The 20,293-nt window shown below is 54.4% G+C and overlaps 1 protein-coding gene across 1 annotated transcript in view; it reads left to right on the forward strand.

The window, feature by feature from the left end:
• Positions 1–20,293, forward strand: part of CFAP74 (cilia and flagella associated protein 74) — a 59,524-nt gene that overhangs the window by 3,553 nt on the left and 35,678 nt on the right. The window contains 11 exon segments of the mRNA XM_060141997.1: positions 1,773–1,919; positions 2,722–2,832; positions 3,191–3,293; positions 3,704–3,861; positions 4,803–4,995; positions 6,019–6,174; positions 7,193–7,366; positions 7,684–7,802; positions 11,792–11,858; positions 12,244–12,333; positions 19,282–19,446. Of these exon segments, the coding sequence (XP_059997980.1) occupies positions 1,773–1,919; positions 2,722–2,832; positions 3,191–3,293; positions 3,704–3,861; positions 4,803–4,995; positions 6,019–6,174; positions 7,193–7,366; positions 7,684–7,802; positions 11,792–11,858; positions 12,244–12,333; positions 19,282–19,446 (1,483 nt within the window).

Raw genomic sequence — 20,293 nt, forward strand, 5'->3', positions numbered from 1 at the left:
TATGCAGTGGGTTATAACCTGCTCTATCTTTTTTTTTTTAATTTATTTATTTATTTATTTTTGGCTGCATTGGGTCTCCGTTGCTGTGCACGGGCTTTCTCTAGTTGCTGCGAGCGGGAGCTACCCTTTGTTGTGGTGCGTGGGCTTCCCATTGTGGTGGCTTCTCTTGTTGCGGAGCACGGGCTCTAGGTGCGTGGGCTCAGTAGTTGTGGCTCGTGGGCTCTAGAGCTCAGGTTCAGTAGTTGTGGCGCACGGGCTTAGTTGCTCCGCGGCATGTGGGACATTCCCAGTCCAGGGCTCGAACCCGTGTCCCCTGCATTGGCAGGCGGATTCTTAACCACTGTGCCACCAGGGAAGTCCCATCATCATTATTTATTTTGATGCTCCAGTCACCCCCAATTGGGCCAGTTAGCACCTCTTTCAAGCAGGCTCCCTGTCGTTCTTCGAGTGCTTTCTGGGGTAACGACATGTTCGTAGCCCACTTGTTTCCTGTCCGCCCTAGTCCTAGACCTAGCCGGTTGTCCAGACCAAGCCAGAGCCTTGGTTTCTCACAGGGGAGAGTGGTGTTTAGGGACCTAGGGCTGGGCACCAGGTGGCCCCACTGGGAAGCACGTGCATGTCTCTGTGTGTCTGCGTTAGAACCAGGAGTTGACACCCGTGATTCCAGCTCCAACAGAACCAGAGGTGCACCCTCATCTCCCCTGTCTGATGGGACACTTCTTCTCCGACAGTTGGAACCTGTCTGTCATTACCTTCAGTGTTTTTGCTCACTTCTCCTCCCACCAAGTACCAGTCTGCTGACCCTGCCCCGCTGTGGCTGGCCCTGACCCCCCATAGCCCACCTGCCTGCCCCTCCTCATGTGGGCGTGGCTGCTGCCCATTTCCTTTCTTTTTAATCAGCTTTATTTAGGTCTAATTTATATGCAGGAAAATGTACGTCAAACGTCCCTTGTGCATCCTGTCCGTCAGCAGTGCTGACCCCAGGTGCCCCTTAGTGTTAAGTGTGTGAGACCCTGCAGTGTTTACTCCCCGTGCCCGTCTCCTCCATGCCACACAGCAGCCATGAGAGGCATTCATGTCCTCGTGCATGGCCGGTGTCTCCCTTCATGGCCGTAGAGTCCACTGCTGTCTGCTTCACCACTGAGCAGGGCTCCCGTTGGAAGCCCACCTGGTTTCCCTTCCTGGTCAGCATCCCCTTGGACCACGTAGTGACCCCTTGAACCTATTCTTGGGGGGACGTGACTTCAGGGCCCTCCTGTGTTGCTGCCAGTCTGTGTGCCCAGGCTCAAGGGCACCCCAGGCCGCAGGGACGTTGATGAGTCCTCCCAAGTGTGGGCTGAGGGCAGGCGGCCCACGCAGCAGGTGTCTGCTGTCCCCAAGGGCTTCCTTCAGGGGCACGTGTGAACTTGGGGCTCGTGGCCTAGACGGCGTCACTCACGGTCACTGAGCACCTGCTGAGTGTCAGACCCCGACGTAAGCACGTAGGGTCAGCAGTGAGGAAAACACTTGGAGTCCCTGCCTGCTTTCACGGGAATGAGAGGCACGTAAGCAAAGCGTGAAGCTCGTGACGGTGCCACGTGGCACGGTCACTGCGTCCCTGGGCCCAGAGAGCAGGGCTTCAGGGACAGAGCAGGGCGGTGTTGCAGGAGACAAGGGGCCTGGGTGTTGGTCAGACTCGGTGGCGGAGCCCTGGAGTGGACGCTGCGCGGGGGGTGTGGCCCGGCTCTCCAACCCCTTTGCCAGCGTAAACAGAAGCGCCTCCTGTTTGCAAGGAGCGCCGTGTGGCACATGGAGATCCAGGAGAGGCAGCTGGAGGACGCCCGCAAGTCGGCCCAAGCGGAGGCCCCGGCTGCCAGGAAGTGCCTCCGGGAGAGGGGGGCCTCGGGGAAGGCAGAGCGGAACCAGCTGCTGCGGGTGCGGTAGGTCCAGGCCTGGGGCGCGCCCCCCGCCAGGCCCACACCTGCGACCACCCCCGGCCCACGCCTGCGACCCCCCCGGTCCACGCCTGCGACCCCCCTCCACCCCACGCCTGCGCCCACCCCCCGCCCCACGCCTGCAACACCCCCCCCAGCCCACGCCTGCGGCCCCCCTGCCCACACCTGCGACCGCCCCCGGCCCACGCCTGCGACCCCCCCCGGCCCAGGCCTGCGCCCCCCCCGCCCCACACCTGCAACCTCCCCACAGGCCCAGGCCTGCGCGCCCCCCCCCCCCGCCCCATGCCTGCGCCCCTGCCCACCCAGCCCCAGCCTGGGCAGAGTGACTTGGGCCACGCTCGCTCCCTGACCTGATGGCTGCCTCACTCCTGGACGCCCTGCCCTCTTCCCGGCCCTGGCCACTCCTTGTGGCCCGTCCTCCTGAGACCCCGACACTGCCCGTGCCCCGCGGGCAGCTGCTTCTGAGGGCGGGGCCAGTGGAGTAGGTGTGCTGCAGGCCGGGGGACGCAGCCCCCCCCCCAGGGGCCCCCCGCCCTCGCCCCGGCACAGGGTCCTCACAGGTCCTCCGGCTCTCCCACCCCGCACCTTGTCCAGCCCGTTGCCAGATCTTCCTGCTGCTTCCGTGGGATCCGAGCCTGTGGACACCCACAGGGTCCCCACGGCCCCGCCCCCTACCAGGCACAGCGCAGGGCCCTCCCGCCTCATGTACTTGGCCCTGGTCCCGGGCCCTCTGCGGCCAAGCCTGCGCAGGACGTGTCCCTGTTCCCGCTGCCCCGTGTCCCTGCAGGAGGTCCGCGTACCTGCAGAAGGAGCACGGGCTCAGGCACCAGAAGCTGGTGGAAGACGCCCAGAAGAACCATCGGAAGGCCGTGAAGTTCCTGAAGGCCTCCCTGGGGAGGTACTGCGGCTCTCTTCTCTCCACGCCTCTCCTCCTGTCCCTCCCCTCACCCCACCCCCGCCCACACAGGGAAGCCTGAGAAAGTGGATCAATTGCCTTCGTTTTGAAATCCTCCGATTTTATCATTGAGCCGTCACCTCATCACCCAGAAAGAATAAATGTGTGTTTCCAGCTTTGAGCTGACGGCCGTTAGTTTCAGACGAGGACTCCAGTCTAGAGAAATGGCTTTCATGTTTCCTCGTGGTCCACGCGCAGCCCAGCTCTTTCCCACTTACCTTTAACATCCTGGCGCTTGGCTGCTTCCTTGGGGCTCCTCCCCCCGGTGGCCACTGCGCCATGAGCAGGTCCTCCCCGCCAGGATCCGCAAGCAGCAGCGGAGAGAGGAGCTGGAGAGCCGCGAGCACGCGCGCAGGCGCATGGACGCCGTGCTGGCCCTGAAGAACAGCATCTCCGCCAACCGGGTAGGACTGGCCCCACCTCCCGACGCCCTCAGGATGCGCTCACCTGCCCTTGGACAGGCTCCCGCGCTCCAGGGGGACCCGGGCTCGGCGAGGGGAGTGCTGGAGCCCTGGGCCTTCCCAGGGGAAGTGATACCCCCCGGGGCCTGGGGGGCAGTTAGACCAGGGAAGCGGGGAGGGATGCGCAGTGAGCCGCCAGTCCAGTGGAGACAGCGGGGCTCTGGCCTCGGGAAGCCCCTGAGGATTTGGGGGGGCAGCTTCAGGAGGCGCGTGCAGGCGGGAGCAGCGGTGATTTCCACAAACGTTGGCCTCCGGCGCCTCCGGTACGACTTGAGGGCACCCAGCCCACAGAAAGCCCCACTGCGCACGCGCACACCTGGGATGCCGGCACGTCCGTGTTCTCTATTCCCAAGGAGACGCTCCGGAAATTTCAAGCATGGGGCCAGGCCAAGGCAGAGCTGGCGGAACAGAGGGCCCAGGCCGAGAAGGAGGTGATTCTGGCCCAAGGTGGGGACGCTTTCAAGCACTTTTGCCATCAACGCCGGCGCCAGGAGCTGGAGGCCCAGAACCGGTGAGGGCCTGGTGGGGCGGCATCCCAGAGCGGTGGGCGGGTGTGTCTGTCACAACCTGCGGTGAGGCTGCCTCTCTCCCTGGGCCTCCCCCTCCCACCCCCACCCCCCGCATCCTGCTCTCCAGCCCCCAGCAGGCAGGATGTCTCCTGGGCCTCAGGCACTGCCCCCTGCTGCCCCGGGCATCCCCCGCCCGTGGCCTCCTCCCTCCCAAAGGCTGCGGGCAGCCGGGGCTCACTTTCTGGGCTCCCCCAAACCGGGGCTCAGTGCTGCCTCAGTCCACGCTGCACCCCGTCATCCCCTAAGAACCCCTCGGCCTGCAAGTCCCCCATTCTCAGCTCCCCAGGCTGCACCCGACCTGAGACACAGGGGTCCGCCCGGGGGCTTCCCAAGATGCAAGGGTGAGGTGGCCAACTCTCCTGCCTCAGCCCAGCCTTGCACACAAGGTTCTGTCACTTCCTCTTCATCCTGGAGGGCCTGTCCCTTCCCCCACAAGCAGCCCCGCCCATCGTGGTCACTGTCAGCACCTGCCCAGGTGTGGCCACCCGGTCCTGTCACTGGGGAGTCGCGGTGCCCTGAGTGCCAGCCCCGGCGTTGGGTCATCGCCTGCCTGCAGGGGTCCCGGGGGCAGCTCCTCCTGCCTCGGAGCCCTTAGTCCTGGCAGGTGGGAGGCACCAGCAAGGAGCAGCGGGAATGACTGACTGAGTGACCGGCCTCCAGCCCTGAGACTGCCCTGGTCTGAGCCTCAGGGCGCCCAGTGGCGCCTGGGAACCCGGAGTGGGGGACGCAACAGCTCACGGGGTCGAGGCTTGTGGCGGGGACGGCGCTGGGCCGGAGGTTCGCGTCCCAGGTCTCTGGCCCGGCCGCCCTTCTGGGCTCCCTCCGTCGGCTCCTGCGGGCCGAGCCTCTCGGGGTCTGGGTGCAGCTAGCGTTTTCCCCACAGCACCTTCGAGGAGGAGCAGAAGCTCAGGAAGCACGAGATTGTGAGTCGGATCTTGAAGGAGGAGGCCAGGAGGAAGCAGCGGCCCTCGCCCGCCAGACCCGCGGGCCGGCCGATCCTGAGGGACCAGACCTGGAGCTACGTGGCCGCTTTCCATGACGGGAAGGGCCCGGCGGACCCGCCCTGCTGCCCCCCGGTGAGCGGACGCCCCTGCTACACTGGACCGCACCGGCCAGCTCCGATCAGGACCGCGGAGAGCGCTCCTGCCCCTCCGCCCCTTCGCCGGATGCAGGCACAGCCTCCGGTCGCCAGGCGGCCCCAGCCCTGGTGCACGTGTTCCATGTCCCTCGCGGGCCCCCCCCCCCCCCGGTCTCCGGCGCCTGGCCCGCCTGGGGAAGCAGACCCCCATCGCCACATGTCCCCTGAACAGGATTGTCTTGGGCCACCTTACCCGTCCCCAGATGCCAGAGCCAGGCTGGTGACCAAAGGCCCATCACGGCCCAGGGGAGACGTGTGCCCCCGTCCACCCCCCACGCATGTTCGCCCCGGAGCCGGGCCGCTTCCCTCCATTCCCGCACTCAGTCCTCACGTAGAGGGCCGGCCCTGTGCCGGTCACCCCACAGGTGACCTGCTTACCTGTCCCTGAGGGTGTGGGGTAGGGACGTCGGGACCCCATCCTGAGCCCGGCAGCCCTTCTGCTTCTGCTCTGTGTGCCCCCAGCCTGAAGGCCCAGGTCACTGGCTCCAGCAATGCGCTGCCAGCCGGAACCCCCAGGCTGCTTCGTGGGTGCCCCCCAAAGCTGTGCCTCTCTGTCCTCTCGCCCCCAGCCGTGCTCCTGCCCTTCTCCACGTGGGGCCTTTGTCACGCCTCCAGCAACATCGCCCTCCATTCTTGTCCCTGTGCCAGCCTGAGGTCCCTGGAGGGAGGCCCCGTCTGGCCCTAGAGCAGCTGAGGGTCCGTGAAGGGCGTTCCGCGGTGTCCATAGGTTAGAGTTTTGTGGCTCTTCTGGGCGTTGGAGACCAGGCTTTCACTATGTGTAAAGACACTCATGCTGTAAACAGAAGTTGCAAACCCATGTGTGCTCTGGTCTCTGAGTGCAGAGCGGGGCTGGGTCGCCTGCCAAGGCCCTGGAGTCCCGAGGGTTTGCACTTTCTTCCTCCCGGTCAGTACAATCTCTGTTTGCTAGAATAGGCTGTCGCGTTCTTCTCCCCAACTCCAGGAGGGCAGGTCTGCGTTACCCCAAGCCTCTCTGCTGGTGAAGGCCGCGTCCAGCAAGTCCGTCCAGGCGGACAGGGAGAGCCTTGGCCGGGAGGCGGGGACGCTGGCTCAGCCGGAGATCCCCGGGCTCTGGAAGGAGGACTGCAAGCTGTACCAGGTAGCCCCTTGGACACGCGGCCACATCTTTTCATCCGTCTCCCACGTCTCCACCCTGTCCTGGCGACCGTGGCGGCCCCCCTCGCGGGGGCTGCTCTGCAGTCCCCCCCAGCCACCTCCCTCCCAAACAACCACAGGGCCGGTGGTGGCCACACGTGGAGGGATGAGACAGGGGGCTCGAGGGGTGGGGCCGAGTCCTAACTCTCCAGCTTACTACTGGGGAAATGTGTCGCTAGAAAAAGGCATGAGCTCACACTTGCTTTGACGGCCTCTTGTCACAGAACACGCGCTATCCAGAGCACTGATCGTCCTGGCTCTAAGAGGGCAGGCACAGCTCTGGGAGCCGAGAAGCTAGCGAGTGTCCACTGCATGCAGCAGGACACAGGCTCTGGCCCTGTCTCTGCACTGGTCAGCGGAGGCCCGCGGCCACCTGGAGGACATCGCCCGGCCTTGGTCTGTGTACAAGTTGGTTCCCATCGCTCTGAGGGCAAAGCCATTTTGGTTCCGCTGGTTCTGAGGAGGCCTGCCGCTGCTCTGCTCGGGCCCGGCCACTCCCTGGGCACCACCGGTCAGCAGGCCGGCTCCCACCCAGGAGAGCGAGGCAGGAGGATGCCAGCCCCTGGGCCAGCAGGGGCACCGGGAACCAGGCCCCCAGAGGGTCCTTCTTCAAGTCACTAAGCCGGTCAGGGAGGCATCTTTATTTGTGCCACTGAAAAAATGTTGCTTCCGGTAGAGTTTTTCAAGAACTTTCTCTTGGCCTGATTTTAAAATCTAGAAAATACCCCTCTGCCATTATTTCCTGGAAATCCGCCGGATCCTGGATGGCCCTGCTCAACCCCTTGTTTCTCCCCTGACCCTGCCATACCCCCTCCCCCGCCTTGCTGGTGCCCACCCCACCCCGGCCCCATGCGGCCGTGGTGGGCCCCGGCTCCGGGCTGTCTATTTCCTTTACTCCCCAGCTGACCTCAGGGAGCCCTGGGGGGGCTCCCGAGCTGACCACTGTCCCCACAAAACCCCAGGTGCCCAAGGAGGATGTGGACCAGAAGTCCGTGGGCGGAACGAAGATCGACAAGGACATCCTGGCATGCACTGCGCAGCAGCTGTGCCGCGGGGTGACCCACAAGCAGGTGGCATCCAGGCGCGAGTTCAGAGGGTGTCCCTTCCACAGCAAGCCCAAGCTCGTCCACTTCAAGGTGAGCCCAGGGTCCTCGCCTGGGGCTGAGGGGACAGGGCCCGGTCTCACACGAGGGGTCAGACACCAGCCCCAGGAGGGCGATTGTCCTGGGGGGCTGGCACGTCACACCTTCCTGGTCCCTCTGGAGGACCAGGCACCACCCGACCCTTTGCTGGCGGACCCCCACCCGCTGGTCCCCAGGAGGCCGCTTCCTGCCTGAGGCGGGGATCCTACGAGACCATGGAGGGTGTCCCCATCTCCCAGGCGGGAATGTCAGGTGCCGAGAAGCATCCGCCAGAAAACTCGGAGCAGTAACTTTTTATCTGCTTTTCCTAGGACTTTGATATCGGCAAAGTGTACAAGAAAAAGATCACGCTGATTAACGCCACCTACACGATTAACTACTGCAAGCTGGTGGGCGTGGAGGAGCGCCTCGGGGACTTCATCCACATCGAGTACTAGGGGGTGGGGGGGGAGGCGGGCGGCGCGCGGGGGTGGGGGGGAGGCGGGCGGCGCGCGGGTGGCAGTGGGGGGAGGCGGGCGGCGTGCGGGGCGGGTGCTTCAGTCCCTGCAACTGCTATCAGAGCCTTTTTATTTGACCCACATTTTGGGCACAAAACCTTCAGCTTGGGTCCCCGTGGGCATTTTGTAAAGTGGCTCCTCCGCCTTCCTGAGACCAGCCCAGTTTTCCCTGATAAATGGCTTGATGTTTTCCCCTTCATTGTGTTTTGAGGTTGACCACTCTGGGTAAGATTTCCCTGGAGGGCCTTGTGCCTTTTCAAGGTGAAGAAAAAAGCCATCTTTTATTTCGGGACTGTGTACTTGAACTCTGTATTTAAATTTTTTTTCTTTTCTTTTAATTGTATCCAATAATTCTTTTTTTTTTTATTGGAGTAAAATTGCTTTACAAGGTTGTGTTAGTTTCTACTGTACAATGAAGTGAATCAGCTGTATGTCTACATACATCCCCTCCCTCTTGTACCTCCCTCGCACCCCCCACCATCCCACCCCTCTAGGTCGTCACAGAGCGCCGAGCTGAGCTCCCTGTGCTACACAGCAGGTTCCCACCAGCTATCTGTTTTACACGTGGTAGTGTATTTATGTCAAACCTAATATCCCAGTTCGTCCCACCCTCCCCTTCCCTCCACTGTGTCCACATGTCCGTTCTCTACGTCTGCGTCTCTATTCCTGCCGTGTAAATAGGTTCCTCTGTACCATTTTTCTAGGTTCCATATATATGCATAACATACAGTATCTGTTTTTCTCTTTCTGACTTGCTTCACTCTGTATGACAGACTCTAGGTCCATCCACATCTCTACAAATGACCCAATTTCGTTCCTTTTTATGGCTGGGTAATATTCCATTGTATATATGTACCATATCTTCTTTATCCATTCATCTGTCTATGGACATTTAGGTTGGTTCCATGTCCTGGCTATTGTAAATAGTGCTGCGATGAACATTGGGGTGCATGTGTCTTTTTGAATTATGGTTTTCTCAGAATATATGCCCAGCAGTGGGATTGCTGGGTCATATGGTAATTCTATTTTTAGTTTTTTAAGGAATCTCCATACTGTTCTCCATAGTGGCTGTATCAATTTACATTCCCACTAACAGTGCAATAGGGTTCCCTTTTCTCCTCACCCTCTCCAGCATTTGTTGTTTGTAGATTTTCTGATGATGCCCCTTCTGACTGGTGTGAGGTGATACCTCATTGTAGTTTTGATTTGCATTTCTCTAATAATTAGTGATGTTGACAATCTTTTCATGTACCTCTTGGCCATCTGTTACGTCTTCTTTGGTGAAATGTCTATTTAGGTCTTCCACCCATTTTTTATTTGGGTTGTTTGTATTTTTTGATATTGAGCTCCACGAGCTGTTTGAATATTTTGGAGATTAATCCTTTGTCCGTTGCTTCATTTGCAAATATTTTCTCCCATTCTGAGGGTTGTCTTGTCGTCTTGTTTATGGTTTCCTTTGCTGTGCAAAAGCTTTTAAGTTTCATTAGGTCCCATTTGTTTATTTCTGTTATTTTCATTACTCCAGGAGGTGGGTCCAATGTATTTAAATTTTTCCTCTGTTGCAGGGTTTCAGGTTTCTTCCTTTGAGACCCCACTGATACCTGACTTGGGTCCTCTTTTGTGTCTGATTTTCTTTCTGTCCCTGTAATCCTTGCTTCTTTCCTGTTTTGCTTTCCCCTCATTTTTCTTGTAACCACCGTTGCTGTGTCTTCTGCGGGACCCTCTTCTCTTCTGCTCCTTGAGCATTTTGCCTTTGCCGTTAAGTTTTTTCTCCTCCCCGCCCTGGTTTCTCCAGCTTCTGTCCTCGGTTTGGAGGTCCCGGGGGCTCCTGCTGTGAGTGCTGCAGCCTCCAAGGCCCTGCCCTCTGCCCCCAGGGGCTTCCCGGGGCTGCTCCCTGAGTCCACAGCTCTGGTCAGCCTCCCCGCGAAGGACGCGCTGTCCGTTCTGTGCCGACTGTGGCCGGGCGCGGGGTCTGCAGAGGCTCACGTGTTTATCGCCCGCGTGTCCTCCGCCTTCCAGGCATGCTGACGGCGGGGGGCTTTCCTGTGTTGCTAGTTCTTCCTGTTGAGCTGTGGGTTTCTGGAGGAGTCGGCAGAGGCCCAGAGTCGGGTGGTCGCTGTCACCTAGGCCACCCTGAGGCGCCCCTCCCCAAGCCTGGAGCAAGAATTTTTTATTGGCAGCATTTCCTCTCCACGCTTGGAGGATCTTACTCCCCCGTCTCCTGTTTTCTGCTGTTACTGTTCCGTCCGATCCCCTGTCTTTGTAGGTTATCGAGCTCTTTCCTCAGGTTCCTCAAGCCGTGAGCTTGCCCTCCCCTTGGGGTCCTGCATGTCTACGGCAGTGTGTCTGGTGTGGACTGACCTTTCCTAGGGCTGCTTAGAACTCCCTGTGCTTCCCGATGGGAGGATTCAGCTCTTTGAACAGCTGTGGGCATTTCTCCGCCCTGTCCCTTCAGATGTCGCCTACCTCCCATCCTCACAGACCTGCCCCCGTGTTCCGATTCGAACCCTGTCTGTTCTGTGCCCCCCACACCTCCTGACGCCTGTCTCACATCCCCCCCGCCGGCCCCGTCATCTCCCTGAGCAGGTTTCTCAGTGTTTCCCGGGGTCCGTCCCTCGTTGAGTACTTCTCTCCTTGGTCGTATCTAATCGGCTGTTGAAATTGCTTGTTATGTGTCTAATTTCAGTTGCCGTATTTCTCATTTCTGAAAATTCTAAGTTCTTTTTCGGATCAGCTGGTATTTCTTGTTCTTTTCTCACGTCTGTAATTCTCTGCGTCTTTCTACTGCCTGACATCCTTGGAGTCTGGCCCTGCCCCTCGCCGTGTTTCGTGCTGGTCTCTGCGCGGACGTTGAAATCTGGGTTCGGATCTTCCCACGGCTGAGGCTCCACCCTCGGGCCTCTGTTAGTCTGACATCACAGTGCTTCCCTCCCGATCCGAGGAGGTTTGGATTTGCTTCTTCCTGCTGCCACTGGGATGCTGCCAGCCAGGGACAGATTTTTATATTAAATTTTTAGCTTGTGTTATTTCTATACAAAGTACAGTAGGTAACATCCAACCTTGTGAAAATGGACTTTGTGTTAGAAATTTTGTGAGGGGCTTCTTTTTCTCACCCAAATCCAGACCAAGTCCCTCCAAGTGTCCCCAGGAAGGTGGGGCTGTTTTTCTGGGTCTTTCACTGGAAGTGGAGCTCAGAGGGCTCCAGCTGAATGCAGGGCCCACAGTCCCAGCTCCCTACCTGTCTCACACACCTGACCTTGATCCTAAAACCCTAGATCCTTGGTTCAGACCTGGCACGTGGTCTTGGGGGGACTGTGACCGCTGCTCACCCCAGAGCATCTGTCCCTCTGGAGTTGGCCCCTGGGGACTTGCCTCCTTCCTCCCTCCCCCCTCCCCCTTCCCTCCCTCCTCCTCCCTCCTCCCTCCCTCCTTCCCTCCCCCCTCCCTCCCTCCCTCCTTCCCTCCCCCCTCCCCCTCCCTCCCTCCCCCTTCCCTCCCTCCCCCCTTCCCTCCCCCCTTCCTCCTCCCTCCCTCCCCTCCCTCCCCTCCCTCCTCTCTCCCTCCCTCCCTCCTCCCTCCCCCTTCCCTCCCCTCTCCCTCCCTCCCTCCTTACCTCCCCCTCCCTCCTTCCCCCCTCCCTCCTTACCTCCCCCTCCCTCCCTCCTCCCCCTTCCTCCTCCCTCCCTCCCCCCCTCCCCTCCCCACTTCCTTCCTTCCTTCCCTCAGCCCTTCACTCACACAACTTACTCCCAGATGTTCCTCGAGCATCTCCTGTGAATTGAGTCCTGGCGATGCGGCAGGGGCTCAGCACCCAGGACAGGCGAGAGGGGGGCCCCAAAGCCCCTCTGGGGTGCCGGCTGTTTGGACAGTGGCTTCTGCACGAGCACAGGGCACTCACCTCCCGCCTTCATTGCGCCTGCAGCTTTGACCCCCCTGGTCCCATGCCAGCCGGCATGTCCTGTGAAGTGCTTGTCACCTTCAAGCCCACGGTGAGTGTTGAGGCCAAGCCGTGGAAAAGGGGGTTTTCTCACCCTGTCGCAAGAGGGTGGTGGGTGGAATCGGGGTCTCCACTGCCCCCCAGGCTCCACAGAGTGCTGTGATGGAGGAGGGACACGCCTCAGAAGGGGTCACGCAGGCCCCCGTTAGGCTGTTTTACGCCCAAAACGTATTGGGATGTTCCTCAATGCCAGCAGGTGACAAGGCGGCTCCTCTGTGCCGCTGGCTGCCAGGGGTGACCACTCATGCTAGTGGGTCCGAGGGGGCGCGCTCCGTGGACCCCTCCCTCGGGCGGGGGTGGTGGCTGTGCCTGTGTGGACAGCACGTCACCCCGGAAGGCTGCGAACGTGTGCGCGGTTGGGTGGTTTTACTTTTCAGGTAAACAAAGATCTGGAAGGAAACGTCTCGTTTCTGGCTCAGACGGGCAGGTTTTCCGTGCCACTGAAATGTTCAGCGAAGAAATGCTCCGTGAGTTCTCACCAAGCGTCCGGGTTGGGAGGGTGGGCGGCCGGGGCCTGAGGCGTCCAGCCTGGGAGGTGGGCACCCGTGGCAACGCTGGAAACGTCCAGGCGAGTCCTGTGCTGGGTGGAGCCCAGATTGCAGGAACCCCGGGTCAGAGGAGACCCTGCTCCTCCTGAAAGCTCTGTGGGGTCCCTTTGATTCCTTTCTTTTTTTGAGCTATAGTCGCCATGCTGCATCTTACATCCCCAGACCTTATAACTGAAGTTTGTGCCTTTGGACCCCCTTCACCCATTTTGCCCACCTCCACCCCTGCCTCCGGGAACCACCATCTGTTTTTGTGTCTGTGAGTTCCACGTTTTTTAGATTCCACATATAAGTGCGGTCATACAGTATCTGTCTTTTCTGCCTGACTTATTTCACTTAGCTCAGTATCATCCAGGTTGTCGCAAATAGCAAGGTTTCCTTTTTAATGGCTGAATAAGGTTCCATTTCATATGTACCACATTTTCTTTATCCATCCATCCATCGATGGCCGCTTAGGTTGCTTCCATGTCTTGACTTTTGTAACTAGTGCTTCAGTGAACATGGGCATGCACACAACTCTTCTGATGATACCAATTTCATGCCTTTGGATAAATACCCAGAAGTGGAATTGCTGGATCATATGGTAACTCTACTTTTAATTTTTTGAGGAACCTCCATACTGTTTTCCGCAGTGGTTGCACTAATTTCATTCCCACCAACAGTGCACGAGGGTTCCCTTTTCTCCACGTCCTCTCCAACACTTGTTATTTCTTTCTTTTTGATAATAGCTACTCCAACGGCATAAGGTGATGTCCCACTGTGGTTTTGCTTTGCATTTCTCTGATGATTAGTGATACTGACCACCTTTCATGTACCTGCTGGCCATTTGGATGTCTTCTTTGGAAAAATATCTATTCAGTTCCTCTGCCCATTTGTAAATCAGATTGTTTGTTTTTTTGTTTGTTTGTTTTTTTTTTTTTGCTATTCAGTTGTGTGAGTTCTTCATATATTTTGGATATTAACCCTTTATCAGGTATGTGATTTGTAAATAATTTCTCCCATTCCATAGGTTGCCTTTTCATTTTGTTGGTGATTTCCTTTGCTGTGCAGAATTGATTTTTTCTTTTAATTAAGAAAAGTTTCAAAGTAATGAAGAGCAGAAAGAAGAGTACAATGTATATCCATGTACCCACTTCCAGAGTCCAGTCATTGTCAGCATGTGCCCCACTTGCCTCAGCTGTCCACCTGTCTGTGTTTGCTGGCCCACTTCCAAGTGACTTAGCAATATCACACACTCAGCGCCCACCCTTATAAAACGTCAGCATCTAGAATAAAATTAACCACACTCCTAGCTGTCACCTGTCACCCAGTGCACACTCCAATGTACTGAAGTGTCCCCAAACCAGCTTTTATAGCTGTGATTTTTTAAGCTGGGATACAGTCAGGCTCACACACTGCATGGGATTATTAGGTTCTTAAGTCTCTTTTTTATGCCACCGTAACCATTTCTAGTGCCCAGTCAGGGGTGCTAAGCATTTCACGCTGTTGCGCAGCCCTCACCAGAGCTCTTCGTTTTGCCAAACCGAAGCTCTGTCCCCGTTAAGCGCTCCCTCCAGCCCCTGGCGACCTCCGTTCTGCTTTCTGTCTCTACAAACACGATGGCGCTAAGTGCCTTCTACAAGTGGAATCACAAGTATTGTCCCCTTTGTGACTGGCTTGTTGCACTGAGCACAGTGCCCTCAAGGTCCACCCACGTTGTAGCCTGGGTCAGAATTTCCTTCCTTTTCAGGCTGATTGCTGTGGAGGGCTTTGCTTCTGTCCTTTTGCTATGTTTTCATGGCCGTATAGCTCTTTTGTCCCTCATTTCCTGCGCTACTGTTTTCTTTATGTTTAGTTGATTTTATGCAGTGAAGTGTTTAAATTCCTTTCTCATGTCCTTTTACGTATTTTCTTTGCGGTTCCCGTGAGATTACATTTAACATCCTAGAGTTATAACAGTCTGACTTGGGTTTGTATTAGCCGACTTCGACAGCTTACGAAAACTCTGCTGCTTTACAACTTTGCTCCTACTCTGCGCAGTCACTGATGTCACAGAATTACATTTGTATAACTTGTGTGTCCAGTAACATGAACTAAAATTTTTAAATGCATTAGTTTCTTAAGTTATGTAGAAAACAGAATGTGGAGTTACAAACCAAAGTTACAGTAACACTAGCTTTTAGACTAATAATTGCTTTTTAAAATAATGTATTAGTGTTTTAAACCATGTAGGAACTAAAAGTGCAGTTACAAACCATTGCGACAGTGACACCAGCTTCCATAATTGCCCACGTGTTTCCCTCTGCAGAGCTTGGAGTTACTGTCTGGGGCCCTTCCCTCTCACCTGCGGGGCTCGCTGGGGCATTTCCTGCAGGCGAGTCTGTGGTGAGGAACTCCCGCAGCTTTTGTCTATCCGGGACTGTCTTGATTTCTTCCTCCCTTTTAAAGGTTGTAGGATTCTCGACTGACATTTTTCTTCCTTGAGCACTTTGAATAAATGGGCTCACGGCCCCCTCGCCTCCAGAGAGTCTGATGAGAAACCTGCCCATGATGTTCCTCAGGCTCCTTGTGTGTGATGGGTCATTTCTCTCTTGCTGCTGTCAAGATTCTCTCTCTTTCTCTGGCCTTTAACAGTCCGATTAGAAGGTGTCTCAACACGAGTCTCTTTGAGTTCATCCTACTTGGGGTTTGTTGAACTTCTTGGATGTTTATATCATACCTTTCATCGAATGCCGGAACCTTTCGGCCATTATTTTTTGAAGTATTCTCTCTCTGCCCTTTTCTCTCCTCCTCCTGGGACCCCACAATGCATATAGTGGCCCCTTGATGGTGTCCCACAGACCCCTCAGGCTCTGTTCACTTTTCTTCAGCCTTTTTTCTTCCTCTTCCTCAGCCTCGATGACCCCATTGTCCCGTCTCCAGGTTCCCGGATTCTGTCTTCTCCCTGATCAGATCCACCTCTGAATCCTGCTACTGAGTTTTCACTTCAGTTCTGGTACTTTTCAGCTCCAGATTTTTGTTGTTGTTTCTTTTTAGAAACGCTGGTATTTCCATTTTGTTCACACATCATTTTCTTGACTCCCTTCACACCTTCCTTTACCTCCTTTCCCTCTTTGAGCATCTTTAAGACAGTTGTGTTAAAGTCCTGCTCAAGTAGACCTGCCATCAAGTCCTTTTCAGGGACAGTTTCTGTTGATTTAGTTTTTCTTTGAATGAATCATACTTTCTGTTTCTTTGTATGATTGTGGAGCACTGGACATTTGAATCTAATAATGTGGTAACTCTGGAAATCAGGTTTTCCCCTTTTCCAGGGTTTGCCGTGTTTTGTTATTGTTTCTGTTTCTTTGCTTTTTGATTGCTGTCAGCTCTCCCTGTGCTGAGGGTCAGCCTGAGATGTAACCTTACTGTCTTCCCAGGTCTCTTCTGAGCCTTTCCCTAGGCGTGCCTGGTCACTTCCTGGTTTTCCCTGTGTACGTCCTAACCTTTAATATCTGACTCACAAATGAGGAAAAAGAGAAAAATGAAGGAGGGGAGGAAAAAAAGTGTGCTGGCCCTTTAAGTCCCCTGGAGTCACTTCAGGAGAGGGGGAGGGGCATGTGACAATGGGACAGGAGCAGCAACTATGGTAGTTCTATTTGAGGAACCTCCACACTGTTTTCTACAGTAGCTGCACCATCTTACATTCCCACAAACAGTGCACAAGAGTTCCAATTTCTCCACGTCTTCACCAGCACTTGTTTTCTGGGGTTTTTTGACAGGAGCCATCCTGATTGGTGTGAGGTGGTGTCTCATTGTAGCTTTGATTTGCATTTCCCTGATGATTAGTGATGTTGAGCATCTTTTCATGTGCTTGTTGGCCATGGGTATGTCTTCCTTGGAAAACTGTCTATTCAAGTCCTTTACTCATTTTGAATTTGGTTGTTATTTGTTTTGTTGTTGTTGAGTTTTAGGAGTTCTCTGTGCATTCTGGGTATTAACCCCTTATCAGATATATGAGTTGCAAATATTTTCTCCCATTCTCTGGGCTGTCATTTTACTCTATAGAAAATGTCTTTTGATATAAAAATTTTTTCAACCTTCATGAAGTCCAATTTGTCAATTTTTCTTTCATTGCCTGCACCTTTGGTGTCGTATCTAAGAAATTACTGCCAAATTCAGTGTTGTGAAGATTTTACCCTTTGTTTTCTTCTAAGGGTTTTATTGTTTTAGGTCTTATATTTAGGCCCTTGATCCATTTTAAGTTAATTTTTGTGTATGGAATTAGGTAATTCTTTTGCATGTGGGCATCCACTTTTCCCAGGACCATTTGTTGAAAAGACTGTCTTTTCCCCCATTGAATGGTCTTGGCACCCTTGTCAAAAGTTATTTGACCATATATGTGAGGGTTTATTTCTAGGCTCTCTGTTCTACTCCATTGGTCTATATGTCTGTCTTTATGCCAGTGCCACACTGTTTTGATCACTGTAGCTTTGCAGTAAGTTTTGAAATGAGGAAGAATGACTCCTCTAGTTTTGTTCTTCCTTTTCAAGATTGTTTGGGCTATTCTGGGTCCCTTGTGATTCCATATGAATATTAGAATGGATTTTCCTGTTGCTTTAAAAAATGTCATTTGAATTTTGATAGGGATTGCATTGAATCTGTAGATTGCTATGGGTAATATTGATTTCTTAACAATAGTAAGTCTTACAGTCCATGAATGTGGGATGTGTTTCCATTTATTTATGTCTTCTTTCAACAATGTTTTATAGTTTTATTGTACAAGTCTTTCACCTCCTTGGCTAAGATAACTCCTAAAAATTTTATTCTTTTTTTATGTCATTGTAAATGGATTTGTTTTTGTAATTTCCTTTTCAGATGGTTCATTGTTCATGTACAGAAATGCAACTGATTCTTGTGTGTTGACTTTGTATCTTGCTACTTTGCTGAATTTGTTTATTAGATCTAACAGCTTTCTTGTGGAGTCTTTAGGATTTTCTGCATATAAGATCATGTAATCTGCAAACAGAGATAATTTTACTTCTTCCTTTCCAACTTGGATACCGTTTTTTTCTTGACTAATTGCTGTGGCTAGAATTTCTAGTACTATGTCGAATAGAAGTGGGGAAAGTAGGCATCCTTCCCTCATTCCTCATCTTAAAGTAAAAGCTTTCAGTCTTTCACCATTGAATATCATGTTATGTTATATTGCAATATTATGTTATGTTGCTTTCATATTTGGCTTTTATTATATTAAGGTAGTTTCTTTCTATTCCTATTTTGTTGAGGGGTTTTATTATAAAAGGGTGTTGAATTTTGTCAGATGCTTTTTCTTCATCAATTGAGATAATCGTGTGGGTTTTTCCCCTTCATTTTGCTGATGTCACATACTTCATTGATGGATATTTTTACATTCAACCATCCTTACATACCAGGAATAAATTCCACTTGGTCATTGTGTATATTCTGTTTGCTAATATTTTGTTGAGGGTTTTTGCATCAATGTTCCTAAGGCATTTTGGTCTGTACTTTTCTTTTGTTGTGGTATCTTTGTCTGGCTTTGGTATCAGGGTTATGCCAGCCTCCTAGAATGAGTTCTGAAGTGTTTCTACCTCTTCAGTTTTTTTTGGAAAGTGAGAAGGGTTGGTATTCTTTAACTGTTTGGTAGAATTCATCAGTGATGCCAGCAGGTTCAGGGCTCTTCTTTGTCAGGAGATTTTTTATGATACATTCAGTGTTCTTACTAGTCACAGGTCTATTCAAATTGTCTTATTTCCGTCTGGTTCAGTGTTGGTAGGTTTTTTGTTTTCTAGGAATTTGTACATTTCATCTGGGTTTGTTGCAGTTGTTGGTATGATTGTTTATAATACTCACTTACAATGCTTTTTACTTCTGTAGAATCAGTATTAATGTCCCCACTTTCATTTCTGATTTTAGTAATTTGAGTCTTTCTTTTCTTAGTCCATCTAGCAGAAGTTTGTCAATTTTGTTGATCTTTTGAAGAACCAGCTTTTGATTTCATTAATTTTCTTTATTTTTCTATTCTGTCTTTTGTTTGTCTCTGCTCTGATCTTTATTATTTTCTTCTGTCTGCTAGTTTTGGATTTAGTTTGTTCTTTTCCTGATTTCTTCAGTAGCAAACGTAAGTTGTTGATTTGAGATCTGTCTTGTTTTATGTTTTGTTTTGTTTTGGTTTTCGTTTTTTGGCTGCACCATGCGGCTCGCGGGATCCTAGTTCCGCAACCAGCAGTCAAACCCTGGCCCTCCACAGTGAAAGTTCAGAGTCCCAACCGCTGGACCGCCAGGGAACTCCCTGTCTTGTTTTTTAACGTAAGCTGTGTAATGTAATGTAATGTCAGTTTTTTCTTTAATAAATTTATTTATTTTATTTCTTTTTGGCTGCTTTGGGTCTTCGTTGCTCTGCACAGGCTTTCTCTAGTTGCGCTGAGCGGGGGCTACTCTTCGTTGCGGTGCGCGGGCTTCTCATTGCGGTGGCTTCTCTTGCTGTGGAGCACAGGCTTCAGCAGCTGTGGCTTGTGGGCTCTAGAGTGCAGGCTCAGTAGTTGTGCCACGCAGGCTTAGTTGCTCCTCGGCATGTGGGATCTTCCTGGACCAGGGCTTGAACCCGTGTCCCCTGCACTGGCAGACAGATTCTTAACCCCTGAGCCGCCAGGGAAGTCCCTGACTTTTCAAAACTTGCCCTCAGGTGCTCCCAAGCTGCCATGATCAGTACACAGTCTATGATTTCTGGGATGTGGATTGTGTCCTGGGCTGTGCCGAGGACCTGCCTCCCCCCATGAGCCAGAGGCAGCCAGCGCTCCTGGTCCCCTCAGGGGTGCAGGGTGACAGGTGGGAGAAGAGCGCTTGCTGTGAGCCTGGCGTGGTCACCCTGGCTCACTCGGGGTCCTTGGGCAGCTGTCCCTCGACACGGAGCTCATCGACTTCGGCAGCTGCGTGGTGGGTGAAACTGCATCCCGGACCGTCACGCTGACCAACCTCGGGGGCTTGGGCACCGGGTTCAGGTTTCTCCTGGCATCAGAGTGCTGTGAGATGGACACGTCCCCGTCGGTCTTCAGCACGGTGAGTGTGCTGCTGCTCCTGGTCAGTGCCGTGACTGCCCAGCCAAGGGCAGCATGTGGCATCTCCTGCCCCGAGACACAGTCCCACGAGTGTAAAGGGGGCCACGCCGGTGTGGGCGGGAGAAGGCCCAGAAGCAGGACGGCCTCCGGTCGGTCTAGGTAGAAGAGATCTGTCTCCGTAAGGAGTGCACCTAGGGCAGCAGGATGCTGTGCCGTCATACGTGTTGGCAAGGTGGTGGCCAAGTGCTCCAGGCCCTAAAGTCCCAGCCTGTGGGGACGGGCGGTCCAGCCCAGACACCCCAGGCTGAAAAGCACAGCAAACCCTGCCCCGCACCTGCACCTCTCCCAAAGGTGCGAGGGGGGCCCTGGTCCTCTCACGGGAAGGCCGTGCACGTGTGCTGCTGAGGAAGCGGAAACAGGTGGGACCCCATCAGTGGAGACAACTTCCAGCACAGCCAATGGACACTGGGGGGGATTATTTGGGGGTGAGGACAAGTGCCTGGGCCCTCAGGGCTCCCTGCGGGCACCAGCCCTCTCCTGGTGGGTGTCTGTCCGGCTGGACGGCAGCTCCACCCAGTCAGTGCCCTGTGTGTCCCCTGTGGCCCCTGAGTTGCACGCGGCAGGCACTCCGTTGGTCTGTTGTGAGCCCAGGGGAAAGGACTGGGGGCCAGTGACCTCTGGGAAAGGAGCAGAGGTGGGGTTGGGCCGCTCTCAGCCCGCTGGGATCTGAGCTGAAGCCAGGAGAGCTCGGGGCTGGAGCCTGTGGGGGCCCAAGCCCATGTGGGGGAAGAGCAGGCGTCCTGGAGGAGCTTGGCTGCGTGCGCACATGCAACAGGCTCTGGGACAGG

This window comes from Lagenorhynchus albirostris, chromosome 2 (genome assembly GCF_949774975.1).
Source record: "Lagenorhynchus albirostris chromosome 2, mLagAlb1.1, whole genome shotgun sequence".
NCBI classification, from domain to species: domain Eukaryota; kingdom Metazoa; phylum Chordata; class Mammalia; order Artiodactyla; family Delphinidae; genus Lagenorhynchus; species Lagenorhynchus albirostris.